The 17,938-nt window shown below is 44.7% G+C and overlaps 2 protein-coding genes across 2 annotated transcripts; one reads left to right on the top strand and one right to left on the bottom strand.

The window, feature by feature from the left end:
* Window positions 1-3,392: 3,392 nt before the first annotated feature.
* On the bottom strand, window positions 3,393-9,255 carry LOC134464740 (uncharacterized). The gene is made up of 4 exons (XM_063218091.1): window positions 9,122-9,255; window positions 8,189-8,375; window positions 6,811-7,065; window positions 3,393-4,780 (listed from the first exon to the last, which is right to left on the bottom strand). Exons 1-4 carry the CDS (start codon window positions 9,202-9,204, stop codon window positions 3,545-3,547), a joined length of 1,761 nt encoding a protein of 586 aa, XP_063074161.1. The 5' UTR covers window positions 9,205-9,255; the 3' UTR covers window positions 3,393-3,544.
* Window positions 9,256-9,359: 104 nt separating this feature from the next.
* dnajb9b (DnaJ heat shock protein family (Hsp40) member B9b) lies at window positions 9,360-15,200 on the top strand. The gene is made up of 3 exons (XM_063217664.1): window positions 9,360-9,498; window positions 9,902-10,140; window positions 11,551-15,200. The coding sequence occupies exons 1-3, from the start codon at window positions 9,392-9,394 to the stop codon at window positions 12,111-12,113; spliced, it is 909 nt and encodes a 302-aa protein (XP_063073734.1). The 5' UTR covers window positions 9,360-9,391; the 3' UTR covers window positions 12,114-15,200.
* The last annotated feature ends 2,738 nt before the right edge of the window (window positions 15,201-17,938 follow it).

The following is a 17,938-nucleotide window of genomic DNA, read 5'->3' as shown; positions in this document are numbered from 1 at the left end:
CAGAAACGCATTAAATATCAAAATAGAGCAGATTTATTTATTTCCCTTGTGGGGAGCAGATTTATTTCCCCTGTGTGGTGTTTAAATACAAGCGTACAGTATCCAGCTTATCTAAAAACATCACCTCCATCTCCACTCCCAAATTGTGCTTAAAGCCTCAGTATTCAGAAAGAGTCCTCATCTTTTTTTTATCAGACCCTACATTTCCAAAAACACGCACACACACAAAACAAACAAAAAAAACAAAAAAAACCAGAAAGTCAACTCCTTAAGTAGACAAGAATTAGGGGGGCATGAGTATGAGTATACAGTATGGAGTAGTTTAGGGGGGCATGAGTATGAGTATACAGTATGTAGTAGTTTAGGGGGGCATGAGTATGAGTATACAGTATGTAGTAGTTTAGGGGGGCATGAGTATGAGTATACAGTATGTAGTAGTTTAGGGGGGCATGAGTATGAGTATACAGTATGGAGTAGTTTAGGGGGGCATGAGTATGGGTATACAGTATGGAGTAGTTTAGGGGGGCATGAGTATGGGTATACAGTATGGAGTAGTTTAGGGGGGCATGAGTATGAGTATACAGTATGGAGTAGTTTAGGGGGGCATGAGTATGGGTATACAGTATGGAGTAGTTTAGGGGGGCATGAGTATGAGTATACAGTATGGAGTAGTTTAGGGGGGCATGAGTATGGGTATACAGTATGGAGTAGTTTAGGGGGGCATGAGTATGAGTATACAGTATGGAGTAGTTTAGGGGGGCATGAGTATGAGTATACAGTATGTAGTAGTTTAGGGGGGCATGAGTATGAGTATACAGTATGTAGTAGTTTAGGGGGGCATGTGTACATGTAGTAGTTTAGGGGGGCATGTATGAGGGCATGTGTACATGTAGTAGTTTAGGGGGGCATGTATGAGGGCATGTGTACATGTAGTAGTTTAGGGGGGCATGTATGAGGGCATGTGTACATGTAGTAGTTTGACTGATATGTGCAGCGCCTTTGGGCTGCCATGCTGCTGCTGAGGACGGATGCTGATACACACTTCATTGATACGTTGGAACCTTCTATAAAGGTTGCACTGTGTCATATGTTTAGTAGAAATTCAATAATGGAGGATCCACCTTTTTATGTATGGAAAGTTCAATTTTCCTGGTCATAATGAATACTTATATTTGACGGTGGTGGTAAGCATTTGTTAAAAATGTAACATTTGTGAATGGGCAGCATGAATTCTGGAAATAAACTGCTAAAAACATTGCATAGTGCACCTTTAAAGAAAGTTCCAACGTATCAAGTCTTTTGTTTCAGACAGGTAAAAGTGCACGTCTGAAACAACAGATAAACTTAAAACTCGGTTTAACAGTTAGACATAATGGACGGCATACATCTAATAGGTGCCAAGGTGGTTTCCATGGTGATGCCCTCTTACAGAAGGTGACAAAATTAGGGCTCATCCCATCATCCTGACTCCCGTACTCCACTTGTGCTTGTGGCCTCGCTCTTCGCTGACGCCCCGCCCCTGCCCCACTGTGCTTTTGTGACATATTGAATTAAACGTTGATCATCAATGACGTTTTCTGACGAGGCCACAAAGCACAAGGGAGACGGGAGTTTGGACAATGGAAAGGAAGCATGTAGTCTAAATGTGTGCAGTCAGTCATTGCGTTTAGGAGACGATTATACATCATAAATATTTCATAGCATAGCCAGAAACTTCGAAATTATTTACAAATAATCATCAGACATCATACGATGTACGATATCATACATACTGACTTACTACAAAAACAGAACAGGTTTGACTACTGGGAACAACATGTCTCCTATTGCAGTGCTGATTGGTTGAGATCTAAATAGGGGTCTGAATGAACAAGGACGATTGTCTTCAAAACCTCTTCAATACCATTTCCTCTGGTCAGGCGGGACAGCAATTAGACATGGGGGGTAAGAGTGTTTTTATGGAGAAGAGCCGTTTTGACACAGGAGGGTAAAAATGTTTTTATGGAGAAGAGCCGTTTCGACACAGAAGGGTAAGAGTGTTTTTATGGAGAAGAGCCGTTTTGATTTTCTAAGTGAGAATCTGATGAAGAATGGTGAAGTCGAAATGTACTAGTAATCCAGCCATGAAATAAAAAAATAACAACAACAGAAAGTATTTTAAGTGTGCGGACTTCTCACTCCGAAATCTACAGTCAGCCTTTGTCCTGCACCTTTTCCTGGGATGATGTGCACAAACTCCACCTTCACGAGCGGTTTTGGATTTCGTGGGGACAGACAGAGCTGTTTTGGATTTCGTGGGTACAGACAGAGCTGGTTTTGGGTTTTGAGGGCGTGAGTCCCTCAAACTGCCTCCATCTCATGAAGCGGAAAGGCACAACAACTAGAGTACGGCAGAGGCAGCATCACAGAGTGAATGTCTTGAAAGTCTGCATGTTGCAACATACATGTAAATAACCATTAAATTCATTCATTGACTCCTTCACCACTACAGCAGATATACACCGCATTCCAAATTATTACGCAAATGACATTTTTCGCTGTTTCCCCAGATAATCAATAGAAAGGACAGTCGTCATAATTTTCAAGTCATCAGCCATTAGAGTACAATTTAAACGTTTTTGAACGAACCTTCCAATGATAAATGGTATTTTTAAAAATGATAAAACTCTGAAAATGCCCAAAAGTGCTCTGTTCCAAATTATTACGCAAAACAGTTTTGTGGTGTTGTAATCCAAATGTCTTTCTTTTTTCCCATTTACATCAAAACAGTTGCCATTTGGTACCTTCTAAATTACATTTCAATGTTCAAAACTTGGTTATAAGCTGTAACTGGAATGCTGCATTTAATATTGAAGTCAATGGCAGGGCATTGCATGGGAGTTATGGAAGCCCAGATATCCTTCATGATTTGCTCTCAGCTGTTTCTGTTTGTTTGGTCTGGTGACCCACACTTCACTCTTCAATATACCCGTTTATTTCCATGCCGCGTTTAGGTGCTTTGGTGGTTATCGACATTCTAACTCACCAGACATAAAACCCCATTGAAAATGAATGGGATGTTATGCGAGTTAGATGTTATGTGAGTTAGAATGTCAATACCTTCTACTGTCATAGCCAGTGGTATATACAGTATATTCCTGTAATACCTTCTACTGTCGCAGCCAGTGGTACACTACAGTATATTCCCATGATGCTCCACACTGTCTGAAGTCCATTATAGAGGAGTCCAGAGTGTGGAGTCCATTCTAGAGGAGTCCAGAGTGTGGCTGCTCATAGCCTGGATGACCAGCTGACTTACATATCTGGTCAAGATCCTTCCAACTGGGGCTGTGAAGTGGTGGTAAGGTGTGTGTGCGTGTGTGTGTAAGGTGTGTGTGTGTGTGTGTGTGTGTGTGTGTGTGTGTGTGTGTGTGCGCGCGCGTACGGTTCTACAGTCAAAAGTCTGGCTGAATTGTTAAGATGCGGGTTATGATGTACACAAGGATCCAACTTTTGGCTGTAAAGGGAGAGAGAGAGTGTGTGTGTGTGTGTGTGTGTGTGTGTGCTACTGTAGGTAGACAGCAGTAAAGTGTGTCTCCAGAGTCCTCTGCCGCTCCTGAGTGACAATGTGTTGTTTGCGTAGCGTTGTGAGCGCGCTCTCCGCGCTGCGTATCCTGCCGAGCGTCTCGTCTTCGCGGCGCTGCAGGGCGGCCATCTTGGCGTGCAGGGAGGCCACGCGCCGCCACAGCTGCTGCTCGTCCAGGTCCACACGCGCGTACGAGTGCTCACACACGCTCCAGAAGGGGGCGCCACCGCACTCAACATCACCATCACCAGCCTTCAGTCTCTTCACCTCCTCTCTCTCCTCCTCTTGCTGCTCACACACGCTCCAGAAGGGGGCGCCAACGCACTCAACATCACCAACAGCCCTCTGTCTCTTCACCCCCTCCCTCTCCTCCTCTTGCTTCTCACACAAGCTCCACAAGGGGGCGCCACCGCAGTCAACAGCCTCTCTCGCTTCCTCCTGTCTCTTTACCTCCACCTCCTCCTCCACCTCCACCACCTCCCTTGCCTCCTCCTCCTCCTCCTCCTCCTCCTCCTCCTCTTCAGTCACCGGTGCGTACGAGTGATCACAGACGCTCCACAAGGAGGCGCCGGAGTCTCCATCACCAGCCTCCGGTCTCTTCACCTCCTCTCTCTCCTCCTCCACCTCCTCCTGATTCTCCTCCTCTTCAGTCACTGGCCCTGACACACACACATCCAGCTGTGTCCACACGCAGGAGCTATTGCCCTCCACGTCCCCTCTTGCCTCCTCCTCCTTCACCACCTCCTTCGTCACCTCCTCCTCCATAATGCCACCTGCACCCATCACCTCCGCTGGCACGCCCCCCGACGCACTCGTCTGATGAAGCTCCACCCCTGTGTCATTATGCTCCTCCCCATTCTCGCTCAGCACGGGGTCGAGCGATGCAGAGTGTAAAGAGCCTTCCGTGACGGGCAGTTCAGAGGTGTGTGTGTGTGTGTGTGTGTGTAAAGGCCGCATGGGCGCCAGTTCAGAAGTTTGTAGCGGTTGCGTCTCACAAGGCAGCGCGGCCACGGCGGTCTCCTCTGGCCCGCCCCTCGAACCCAGCGGCAGCCTATCACAGGGCTCGATGCAGGACGCATCCACCAATAAGGGAGCTGCGTGCTGCTGCAAGGGGCGGGGCTCCGTCTGCATCTGCATCTTCCCATGATGCTCTGGGGTAGGTTCAAGGTGACCCACTAGGAGGATGGAGAAGACCCGGTTGTCACCGCCGACACACTGCAAAAAATGATATCAGTGATTGTAAAAAAAATCATATCAGTGATAAGTCATGATAACTTAAATAGTTAATTTATTCTGCTATACACTGCAAAAATCATATCAGTGATAAGTCATGGTAACTTGAATAGTTAATATATTCTGCTATACACTGCAAAAATCATATCAGTGATAAATAAGTCATGGTAACTTGAATAGTTTATTTATTCTGCTATACACTGCAATGGCATCAGCATGGTTCAACTTGAAATCACAAGTTCACCAGATGCCTCAGAATTCCAAGTTTATTGCTGTAAATCTTTATTGTAAGCTGTGTAGAGTTGTTTGTTTGTGTTGTTTGAACACAAAACTGCAATTCAAAGCTTCACACAACTTACAGTGCACACGTCACCACTAACCGCAGAAATACACCAGCGGCGATCTGAGAGAGGCGAGTGACGGAAGTAATTGAGTTTGTATTGAGTTGCGCGACAAAAGCGATTCTGGAGACTAGAGCGATTTGCGCGACGAGCGTGACAGTTTGAAGTTGAAATCTTTTCAACTTTCTATGACGCGGTTCGGCGACAAGCCGCGACAGCCAATGACTGTATAGAGGTCAGTGACCACAGCCAATGGGAATGCTTGAATGCTTTGCCTTCTGCCTGTACGGACATACTCTAGTCTCCTCAATCGCTCGTATCGCTTGCTGCTGCACTCTGTCGCTTGAATCGCCTCGCGCCTGGTCTATACTCGTGGAGGCTGTAACGATATTGAATCGAACCGAGGGATCGTGGTACGCAGACCCACGTACCCCTATCGCGAACCTTCCTCGCAGAATTGCAATTCGCCCTTTCAAAGTTGTTACACCTCAGTCTAGAAAACAGCAGGATAGGCAAATGTTTGCATATGCGCTTAAAAAAGACAAGTAGAAAAGGGGCTCACATGTGTGAGTAACACTTCCATTCACCCCTCTCTTATAAAATGTTCCGTCCAACCAGCACGTGCATTTGTTGTTATCAATTGCCTGAGCAAACTCCGCGAGACGAAAAACTTGGGCAAACGTCGGAAGGTAAAGCACAGAAATGAACAACAGACCAAGGAGGCTTTATCAAACGTGTGAAGATTTTTTGATTCATGCATGCGCCAATGCATGTTGAGTGGAGATAGACGTTGAGCGGAGAGAGAGAAAGAGAGCGAGAGAGCGAGATGCTCCGCCTGCCCAAATTCATAAACCACGCTACGCTCTAATAAGGGAAGTGTCTGAAGTCGGGCGAACGTTGAGGTCGATGTGGATATTAAGCAGCATTATTTCTTCCCCACATTGACCGCCTGCCTAGTGAAAACATGCTCCATTTCAGCTTCTGCATCCATTCCCGCTCTTGACATAATATCAAATCACAAAACCAAACAAAGGACAATGTGCGTGTTGCATAGTGAGAACATAACTGAGGTTCATTTCGAGTTTTGTTTGTATAAGCGTGCGTGCGCTGCTGCACGATCAAAAAAGTTACAAAAATATTAAGCATCAAACTTAAGTGTTGCATTTCAGTAAGCAACAGGTTTCCTGACGAAATAAGACCAGTGTTGTTTTCAGTTAATGTTTGGATATTAATTGGATAATGTTTGATAATGTGAGACAGTTGTTATAGGCTACCTACTGGAACCCTGACCCTTCTCTCTCCGTCTCTGTCTCTCTCACACACGGTCAGCATCTCAGCATGATATGATCTAAGCCTATTCATAATAAGCCTATTTTTCCTTGGTGAACTAATATCCCTTATTTCTCTGTGTTGTGTTCTGATGTCAACACCTGGAGAACAGGTTGCAGTGGTATATCTGCAACATCATTTAGTACACCTAAAAAATTAATGTAGGCAGGTAATGCAAAAAGAAAGCATATATAAATATATTTTATTTTCCTCTCATTTTTTTTTCCTTTAGAAAAAAATAAATAATCGTGGGGCGTATCGAACCGTGGGTCATATATCGTGATACAAACCGAATCGTGGGTTGGGTGTACCGTTACAGCCTTAGTCACCACTGCTGCTCACCTCACTAATGTCCCCTCTGCACACGTCACTAATGTCCCCTCTGCACACCTCACTGCTGCTGCTCCTCCTGTTGTTATTGTTGAGGTCGCTGTGCTTGAGGAGGAGGAGACTCCTCTTGGGAGGAGGAGGAGATGAGGAGGTGAAAACAGGAGGAGGTGATGAGGAGGTGAGCGCCTCCTGGATGTCAGAGCTGTCCGCTGCTCTCCCTCTCCTCTCCTTAGGACTCCTCTTGGCCCGCAGCTGACCACCTTCATCCTGTAACACACACACAGAGACAAGCACACACACACACATGCACACACACAGAGACAAACACACACACACACATGCACACACACACGCAGACATGCACGCACACACACACACACACACCAAAAAAGCAAATACAGCTTAGGTTAAACTATCTCCTTTAAGATGCTAACATGACAGGTGACAGATGACAGATAGCTGTAAAACATTTCATTCCAGCAAATACTAGACAGCAACAGATGACACATGACAACATACAGGTTCATACTGTATGAGAGTGAGAGATTTAAAAGATCCACATTGCAGCATAGAGAGCCAACATGATCTCCAAAAATTCCGTGCTCCTGGACACGGATGTTAAGGGCACAAAATCCGTGTCCAGGAGCACGGATTTTGCCAAAATTCCGTGCTCCTGGACACGGAATTGTTTTCCGTGCTCCTGGACACGGAATTGTTTTCCGTGATGGACACAGAGAAGTGCTCTCTCTATAGGCTACTCCCACAGCTCTATGTTTCCACAGTCTTGTGTTTTCTCAGGATTTTTTTAATTTCAAATATTTTTTCTCAAAAAAAACATTTCCTACTGACAGGTTAGGGTTAGGGATTGTTTTGGTCTGGGCACAGCTAGTTTTCTTTCATTCATTATATGCATTTGATAGCCTAGCAACCAACTGGAAAAGGTATTTCTCAAAAATATGTCTTTAATGACAGGTTAAGGTTAGGGAATGTTTTGGTCAGGGCACAACTTAAATTGCTATAGCATTATTTTGTTTAGGATTTGCATTTGGTATGTATTTTCTAATGACAGAGTTACACAGTGCTGTGGTAATAGCCTATAGAAAGCACTTCCGTGTGCCCATCACGGAAAACAATTCTGTGTCCAGGAGCACGGAAAACAATTCCGTGTCCAGGAGCACGGAATTTTGGCAAAATCCGTGCTCCTGGACACGGATTTCGTGTCCTTAACATCCGTGTCCAGGAGCACGGAATTTTTGGAGATCAGGCTGAGAGGGCTGAACACGACAGCAGCACAGATATGACAGCCAACATGACAGCTAATCTATTGAGATTTATATGACAGTCTACAGGTATAAAATAGCCACTTGGCAGCACAGACAGCAGCACTTACCTCACAGATGTATGGGAATATAGTAGGGACGGCCGTGTGTTTGAGATAGCGAATCCCCCATCTGAGGTCGAAGGAGTCTTCGGTGAAGTGTTCGCTACAGAGATACTGGTGCCTGCTGGGCATCCAGGCCGCCCTCCTCATGTTGTCCACCCATTGCTGCAGCCTCGCCTGGTCACGCAAGGGAAACCTAACGGACACCATCATAATCAATTAATCAATCAATCAATCAATCAATCAATCAATCAATCAATCAATCAATCAATCATTCAATCAATCAATCACTTGACTTATATTGCACTTTGTAGAAAGAGATAAGAGAAGAAAAAATATATGCTGTGTTATAGACAGCAGATAACTAACTGCAGATGAGACTAGAGCTGTTTTTAATTTCTTTTTAAAACAAATACTGTTGGGGCAGGAAGCTGGTTCAAGCATTTTGCAGCATAATGACTAAATGCCACTTCAGCCTGTCTAGATTTGACCCTAGGCACACAACCAGTAGGAGATCCTGAAGACATCTCTCAGGACAGACACTCATAAGTAGTCCATCTCATAATCTATGAGCCATATACTGTACATGGCGTATTGCGTGAACATTGATATTGTGCGTCTGTGTGTTTACAGTGGTAACAAAAGGCATGCATGAGCCGATTAGAACTAAACTACCACTGATCAGTTTGTCTTGCCAAATACCGTCACTTCTCAAGCCCATTCTTTAGCCTGCCTCTCATTCCATGCCTAAAACTAATATTCATCGCAACGTGATTGACTGTTACATACCTTGTGTAATCATGCAACGGTAACAAACACGAGGGACAAAACGTCAACAAAAACGTCATGTTTGTGCATCAATCAAGGCACTTGCAGATTGCAGACTGCCTTAGTTTGAAACCGGTTTCGTAGTAATATGCAGAATGGAAAATGGCAACTCACGGATAAAAGCTGATCCTTTTGTTGTCCTTCGACAAGACGCCTCCTCGGTTTTTGCAGAGCTTCACTGCACAATACCGGGGCATGTTGGCATAATTAGCTAAACCATTTCAGCTAAAAACAAACATTGTGCTCGCTCTCCCCCCAAAAAACGAAACTGAAGTTCCGGGTCGGTGACAGCAGGTGCAGGATGTGACGTAGGAAATGCCCTCCATGTGTTTGCAACCTGGACCAATGGGAATGCGTTTAGTCATGTCTAGCAGCGGTTAGCCAATGGGGTTGCGCTTCGTGGGGTTAAGTCTGGAAAGAGTAACAGGAGCCGATCAGCTGGTTGTGGCACTCCGTTCTTGCTGGCAGCGGGTGACAACTCTGAAGGATTGGTAAGTTTCTTACCACCGTTATATCCAGTTATTCATTAGTAGAACAAAAACAATAGCTGAGGTTAAGATATATTAATGTAACGATGTACTGGCTTGTTTCACTTAGCAAATGTTGGCTTGTTATCTTCTCTTAAAGTCGAGGTTGATATTTCAGCTCTGTCCTGTGTGTCAGGCCTTTGAGTCTGTAACTTTATTTTCACAAATGTATCGCTCTAAAACCTAACAGACTCCAGATATGTTTATTGACCAAAATGCTGCCAGTCTTGAACACAAATGTCTCGCAAAAGTTGGCCATTGAACTGCAGCAGCAGGCGTTTCTTCCCCATTTGGTAGGCTACACACCAACAGCTGACAGTTGTTGTTACCAAACTGTAATTTCAACTTCCGCCTTCTTCTTTGACAGGTTTATTTTGACCAAAGCCATGGCAACGGCCCAGTCAGTGTTGACACTCGCGGTGTGTGTCCTGATGATCGCGGAGTTGATCTTGGCTGCGGAGGAGGACTATTACGAGGTCCTGGGGGTCCCTAAAGACGCCACGGAGCGCCAGATCAAGAAGGCCTTCCACAAGCTGGCCATGAAGTACCACCCGGACCGGAACAAGAGTCCAGACGCAGAGGACAAGTTCCGAGACATAGCGGAAGGTGAGTTTACAATATCTGATCGTCTTCAGGGACCCATGTTTTTACCATTGTAAGCTTTGGTGACCCAACCGGGCGAGCGCCTGCACGAGAGGGAGTCACATGATAGCCTAGGCCTACCCTCTGTTTCCTGCATTTTAGTTATTTTATTCCTTTATTTGTCTTTGGTGAAATATAGAATAAATGTTTACATTTACAGTTGCTTCTATGCATATTTAAATAAATGCTTTATCATTTATTTAACATCGGCTATTTAAAGGGACACTATGTGAGATTTTTAGTTGTTTCTTTCAAGAACCTTTTTCATGAATACTTACCACCAGCATCAAATTGTAAGTATTCATTATGACTGGAAAAATTGCACTTTTCATACATGAAAAGGGGGATCTTCTCCATGGTCCTCCATTTTGAATTTCCAAAAATAGCAATTTTTAGCTGCAAAAAGGACTGTACTTGGACCATACTAGAAAATATTTGTTTATTACTTAGTAAACTTTCATGCAATGATCAAATTTGGCAATAGGCAGCCCAGTTTCAATGAGCAGTATAGTTGCATTAGCCTACCTTTTTTGACCATTTCCTGCACAGTGTCCCTTTTAAGGTATTTAAAATTAAACCCCTTAAAATCAAGAAGACTTCGTGACCCTCTGTGGATCTTTGGCGAGCCATAGGTTGGGTCCCGACCCATAGGTTGGGAGCCACTGGTCTAGGGCCTAGAGGCTGCTAAGAAGATGGTTCAGGAGTAAACCAGGTGAAGTTGAGAGGTAAATCATCTAATAGAAGAGTCTGGAGTCCTGTGTGTTAAGAAAATGAGGACTTCAGACTCTTCTATTAGATGATTTATCTCTTAACTTAACCTGGTTTGCCCCTGAACCAGCTTCGCAGTACACCCCTCAGATGACTGGGGTGTTGTGTTTTATTTAGGACAATTAGGACTGGAGTCAGAGATTAGGTTAGCTATCAAGTTTCATGGCCAATAGGGCTAATCCTTAAAATTATCTTGAGATTTGATGACCAAATAACTGAAAATAGATTGGCCTACTGCCAAGACCAGTTTCCTAGCAAGTTGGCTGCCATTTCAAAACTCTGCATTTGTAAAGTGGAAAAGCAGGTCAACCTTTGTATGGTCACTATCTCACCTCTCTCCTCTCTTCTTCTTCTCCTTTCCTCTCTTCTTCTTCTTCTCCTCTCTCTCCTTTCCTTTCTTCTTCCTCTCTCCTCTCCTCCCCTCGCCTCGCTCCCTCTCCCTCCTCTCCTCCCCTCTCTTTTCTCCTCTCCTCTCATCTCTCTCCCTTCTCCTCTTCCCCCTCTCCTCTCCTCTCCTCGCTCCCTCTCATCCCTGTTCATCTCTCTCTCCTTTCCCCTGTTCCTCTCCTCTCCTCTCCTCTCCTCCTCTTCGTGTCCTCTCCACAGCGTACGAGACTCTCTCTGACGAAAAGAGGAGGCGTGAGTACGACCTTCTGCGTAGCCAGCGGGCCGCGTTCGGAGGAGCAGGAGGAGCAGGAGGAGGTCACGGTCATCATCATCATCATCATCAGCAGCACTTCCAGCAGGGGTTCACCTTCAGCTTTGACGACCTCTTCTCAGACTTCGACCTGTTTGGTCAGCAGCAGCGGCAGCAGCATCGCCAACAACACTACAAACAGCAACAACAACACTTTAACTCCAACGGTCATCATCAGCAGCAGCAGCAGCAGCAGCAGCAGCGTGGGTTCCGCAGTCCCTTCGGTCGCCAGCAGGAGGAGCCCCAGAGACACCAGCAGCAGCAGCAGCAGCACAAGCAGCACTTTGGCTCCGCCTTCGGGGGCGGGGTCTTCGACGACGTCTTTGAGAATATGGAGCGCATGTTCTCCTTCGAGATGCCGCGCGCCGACGGACACGGAGGGTTCCAGCGCTCCTCCTCGGCCAATCGGCACTGCCGGACGGTGACGCAGCGGAGGGGGAACATGGTGTCCACCTACACAGACTGCTCATAGGGACTCAGCTCACTGTGGCCCTCTGCTGGGCTGGAGGGGGACTACAGGGGACACTAATGTGTATTCCAACATGCAGACTCCTGTCCTTCCTTGCTATCTTGCCTCCTTGTGGCCTTGCGATGACGTCACCGACAATAGCATTATATTTCAATATCTTGCAAAGGCTTTATTCTAATGTCGTTTTCTCATTTGCAAAGGGTTGGTGAATGAATAACAGTCCCCCAAAAGTTGTTGTGGCTAAGCTGACAGCAGCAGGGAAAACGTTATTGTTTCCTACTTGGAGGCGGGGCGTCAGCAGAACGCGAGGCCACAAGCACAGACAGAGGACCGGAGTCTACATATTGGAATGCACCCTAGGCCTTGCAGCCAGGGGGTTATTCCATTTTGCAACCTCCCGTCCTCCACCTGCAGTCAGCCTCGCCACAACAACTTTTTGGGGACTTTTCCTCCTTCAACATCCCAATTGCGAATGAAAAAAAAGACCTTTAAGTTGCGCTTTTGCGAGGTATTCATTTAAAACTTATTTTGGCAATGACGTCTTGCAGTGTCATCACAAGGCCACAAGCGCAAGGGAGGACGGGAGTTTGGACAATGGGAAGAACCCTAACAACTAGGCCTTATAAAGACCTCTCAGGAACACGCCTGCTCTCATCTACTCCAGCCAAGGTCACCAAGGCAACACCTGTTCCATCACCAGGGTGACGAGTGTTCTAGAGTCAACATCACCAAGACAACCGCAGTTCTAGAGTCCCAGCAGTTCTAGAGCCTCTGGGTAGCTCCTCCTCCTCCTCCTCAACCTTGGAGCCATTTTGTTTGTTTATTAAATTATTGCTGTTAAGGTTGAAATGTTTCTCATTGAGGACAAGTGTGTGTTTATATTTCGGTCTGTGTGTGTGTGTGTGTGTGTGTGTGTGTGTGTCTCTCTGTGTGTGTTTCTGTCTATGTAGTGTGTGTGTGTGTGTGTGTGTGTGTGTTTTATCTTGCCACAACATTGAATGTCACTGCAGGAGCTGACTGGCTCTCCTCTGTTCACCGCAGTGCTTTGAATTCTGTTTTTTCTTCTAATTCATATGACTTTGCCAAAGGTTTCAGTGGCCTTTAAAAAGCCTGCACATAAGACAGCGTTATGCCAAGATGGCGTGTTGGAATACTTTAGGGTCACGTGCATTATGAGATCAGAGAGGGTTCCCATTGTGGGGTGAGTAGCTCTTACCTTACCACCAAACCTCCATCACACATACAGAGTGCATCTTAATATGCGACCTTGCCTCCTCCACTTGCGCTTGTCTCCTCGTCCCGCCTCCTTGCCCCTCCTCCATGGAGAAAACGATAAAGTTTCCCAGCTGTCAGCCTAGCCACAACAACTTTTGAGGGACTGTTTTTCATTCACCATCCCAATTGCAAAAGAGAAAAAGACTTTACAATTGAGCTTTTGCAAGATATTGAAATATAATGCTGTTGTCAGTGATGTCATCATGACGAGAAGCGAGTGGAGGAGGCAAGGTCGCATATTAAGATGCACTCACAGTATACACAATAGGTATTTCTCAAAATGAGGTCTTCTAACCTTGCTTGCAGGGGTGTAAATCACAGCCTCCATGACGATACGACTCCATATCGATATCTTATTATTCGGTGCGATACGATTCGATTATTTTTTAATACTTAAGAATGCCCCAATACGATAAGATTCGATTTGATTTTTTTTCCCAATTACTTTTCCAACTCTTAAGTTATTGGGCAGGGGCCAGCGATTCGATTTTTTTTTTTTGCGATACTTCAGAATGTCCCACGATACGATGCGATTTGATTCAATCATCAGAATATATCCCGATATATCGATACGTTTCGATATTATTTACACCCCTACTTGCTAGTACGAGTACCGCCCATTTTTCGCAGCGTATATATATATTAATAATTGGATACTTTGAGAAATGGGTGTTCTACTCGCACTAGCTAGCAAGGCTAGAACACTTGACTTTGAGAAGCACCTTTCTGTATGTCTTCTCTACCAAGCCTAGAACACTTGACTTTGAGAAACACCTTACTGTATGTCTTCTCGCCCCAGTTGGAGGGAAGCCTCAAGTCCTGCAATATCTACCACTTTTTTTTTATTTTTATGAAAGTGTATTTTTGAAGTGCAGGTAAAGTACCAAAATGATGATGATGATGATATTTACCAGCGATCTAAGGGGGGTACAGTTCAGTTTTAACCCACGTCATATAGAGCTGAGTATCGCATGTTTTCAAATGCAAGTGCACAAATCCTGTCCCACTGGTCAAATCTTATCCAACTGGTATGGCTGTGTCATATCAAACCTCAGTTGGCTAGTGATACAATCTTAAGATTTCAGTGTCCAGAGCAATACGAAGCGTCTGCTTTTGACATTTGTTTATTTTGTAAATTGTGTAAAGTTTTAAGCAGGTGACACTTGGACGTGTTTGAGTTTGTCCATCTCACTGTGATGATAATGTCCCCTCACCTTGATCTAATGACATCACCAACTGTTATGATGACATCACCAACTGTTATGACATCATCACCTGTTACCTCATCGTAAGCTCAACGGAGCTGCTTGCAGCTCGACAAACTGTGCAATATTTGTCGCTAGCACTTTCAACCGTATATGTGTAATACGTCTCGTGTATGTATATGTCTCATGTATGTATTTTGTTTTGTCGTTATCGTTATCGTACATCACTGTAAGAAGGCATGTGTAGTACGACTTGTAAGCTAAGACCATGCGTCGTAGTAGATCTTTGTAAAAAAAAAAAAACATCCCGCTGGCCTCAATGTCAAGTTGTTACTATTACCTTCTTGCAGTGTATTATGTATATTGTTTTTACGCGTCGTTACCTTTTATGTGACGTGTGTACGCTGCCTACGTTTCAAATGGTGTGATCCAGCACTACCAGTGTGCTTCCAGCGGTGGGTGAAGCTCTTGCCAAGTTACACCGAAATATGTTTTTGTTTTTGTTGTCGTTTTGTTTTTAACACAGCGTGTATGAACTGAAGGATGGCCTTTGGATGGTTTTAATCTGAAAAACATAATTAAATCATTTAAAGTTTTTTTTGGCATTTTACACTCTTGTTTCGTGTGTGTGTTTGTTTCAAAATTATCAGTTGTTGTTACAGTATTGAGTCTTTAGTAAGGAAGGTGGAATAATGAATATTACAATCTGAGTCCTTCATTCTTAAACGCTTTAATGCGGAACATAATGTATATTACAGTCTGACCCAGGAAGAAGGAGCACGTGTAGATGTCGCTGAACAGAAAAGTCTAATGAGCGTGTAGATATTGTGTAGATATTGTAGTGTAACTCTAATGAGCGTGTAGATATTGTGTAGATATTGTAGTGTAACTCTAATGAGCGTGTAGATATTGTAGTGTAACTCTAATGAGCGTGTAGATATTGTAGTATAACTCTGTAAGGAGCGTGTAGATATTGTGTAGATATTGTGTAACTCTGTAAGGAGCGTGTAGATATTGTGTAAGAGTGTCTGTGTATTGCACCAGTCTTAGTGTGTTATAAGGACAGAGCTACATGTCTAAATATTACATCAGACACCTCAACACACTCTCTGGGGTCCACAGTAAGGAACATGTCACCAATAAGGAACATACTTTGAGTTGCATTGAGTTGCAGGAACACACTTTGAGTTGCATGCCTTGTATGATACAGTGCTATACAAAGACATGTATTATTATCATTATTATTATTATTATTATTATTATTATTGTTATTATTATTATACACAATGTGAGTCAGTAGTAAGGACACTGTTCAAGTATATTGTGTATTATAGTCTGAGTGATTAATAAGGAGCATAGTCATAGTACATGTCCAGATAGCATATTCTGTATTCTACAGTGTAAGCCGGAAATAAGGACCATGCCTGTAGACCAGTGTTTCCCAACCTTTTTTGTCTCACGTACCCCCTAGACCTCTTAGTTGTGCCATGAGTACCCCCTTACTCATGTTCTATATCACTTTCTCCATCCTTATGTGACTGCACCATTCATTTGATATACAAATTAAAAAAAATCCAAGTACCCCTAGTGGTACACGTACCCCTGGTTGGGAAACATTGTTGTATACTACAGTGTGTGTCAGTGATGAGGAGCATGTCTAGATATGTCTAGATACAGTGTGTATTATAGTGTAAGTCTGCAAGGAGCATGTCTCCATATTACAGTGTGTATTGCAGTCTCAGTCATAGATATTACAGTGTATACTAGATAGTGTAGCGTGTATTATAGTGTAAGTCTGTGACGAGCATGTCTCCTTATTACATCATACATCTCTCAGTACAGTCTCGGTGGTGTGTAGTGATGCAACAGGTGTTACGTGATCTGGAGTCTGCGGACGTCGTGAAGTAGGCCACAGGTGAGGCGAGCGCTGTACAGGTGATAAGAGGGGGGGAGAAGGGAAGGAAGGGAGGGAGGGAGCGGCTCCTGGGAATGACGCAGCTGGCGATAAGGACTCCATCAGAGATTCTTTAAGTATAGAGATATGCCAATGTAATAGGTTCCTATGGGCACCTAACATGACCAGGTTCCGGTCTGCCTAAAGGAGCGTGTCATAATGCTCCTAGCATTGAATAGAACAGTCCTTAGGTCTGCCTAAAGGGGGATTTCCCCCCCTCCCCCCTTGCAATAATAGAAGAGGGAGGGAGAAGGGAGGGAGGGAAGGGAGGGAGTGACTCCTGGGAATGACGCAGCTGGCGATAAGGACTCCATGGCTCCACTTCAGTGGCTCATTTCCAATATTCGAACTCCCGTCCTCTGTCTGTGCTTGTGGCCTCATGTTTCACTGACGCACCCACCTCCGTGGAGACAACAATAAAGTTACCTCGCTGTCAGCCCAGCCATAACAACTTTTGGGCGACTATTCTTCATTCACCATCCCGTTTGCAAACGAGAAAATGACATTAGAATTGCCCTTTTGGAAGATATAGGCCTATGTGTTGCCATAGTTACACTTCTGTCGCCAGTATACAGGCCTATGTGTTGCCATAGTTACACTTCTGTCGCCAGTGACGTCATCGTGAGTCAAGTGAGCAAGGGAGAACGGGAGCTGGGATGTTAGAAAGAATCCCTTAACTCAGTGGTTCTTAACCTGGGGTGCAGGCACCCCCTGGGGGTGCGCCAGACTTTACAGGGGGTGCACGGGATGTTGTTTGTGTTGAGGTTGTGACCAAAATTCAGCTTGGGAACATTATAATTAGACCAAATCTAAACCAAATTAAAACACATTTTGGTCCCCATTTAAAGTCATTAAGCTTTTCATTAATATCTCAAGCAAAAATCATTGTGATTCATCACTAAAATCCTTTTTTAGTCCTTAAACACGTTATACATGTTGGGATGGGGGTGCGCGGCTAGTCTTGGGAACAGGTAAGGGGGTGCGCTGAGAAAAAAAGGTTAAGAACCACTGCCTTAACTAACCTCCCGCCCTCGTCTTGAGCTTGAGGCCTTCACTCTTATGAGGCAAGACGTCAGACATTGAAGTTTTAGTCAGTGTCTCGCAACAGCGCAACTCAAAGGTTATTTTCTCATGTGCAATTGGGATTTTGAATAGGGGAAAGCCCCCAAAACGTTGTTGTGCCAGTAGGCTGACGGTGTGTGTGTGTGTGTGTGTGGGGGGGGTGTTATTGTTTTCTCCACAAAGGCGGAACGTTAGCCAAGCACAAGGCCACAAGCACAAGGTGAGGATGGGAGGTTGGATACGAGATGGACCCAATGTCTCCTGGGAATGCTGCAAGATGGCCGTCATGCCGGAAGGCAGGGCTCTAGGTTAGTCATTGAGTGCGTTTTAAT

This window comes from Engraulis encrasicolus, chromosome 15 (assembly GCF_034702125.1).
Source record: "Engraulis encrasicolus isolate BLACKSEA-1 chromosome 15, IST_EnEncr_1.0, whole genome shotgun sequence".
Classification (NCBI taxonomy): domain Eukaryota; kingdom Metazoa; phylum Chordata; class Actinopteri; order Clupeiformes; family Engraulidae; genus Engraulis; species Engraulis encrasicolus.
The sequence above is the reverse complement of the archived record's forward strand: the minus strand, read 5'-3'. Positions and strand labels throughout refer to the sequence as shown.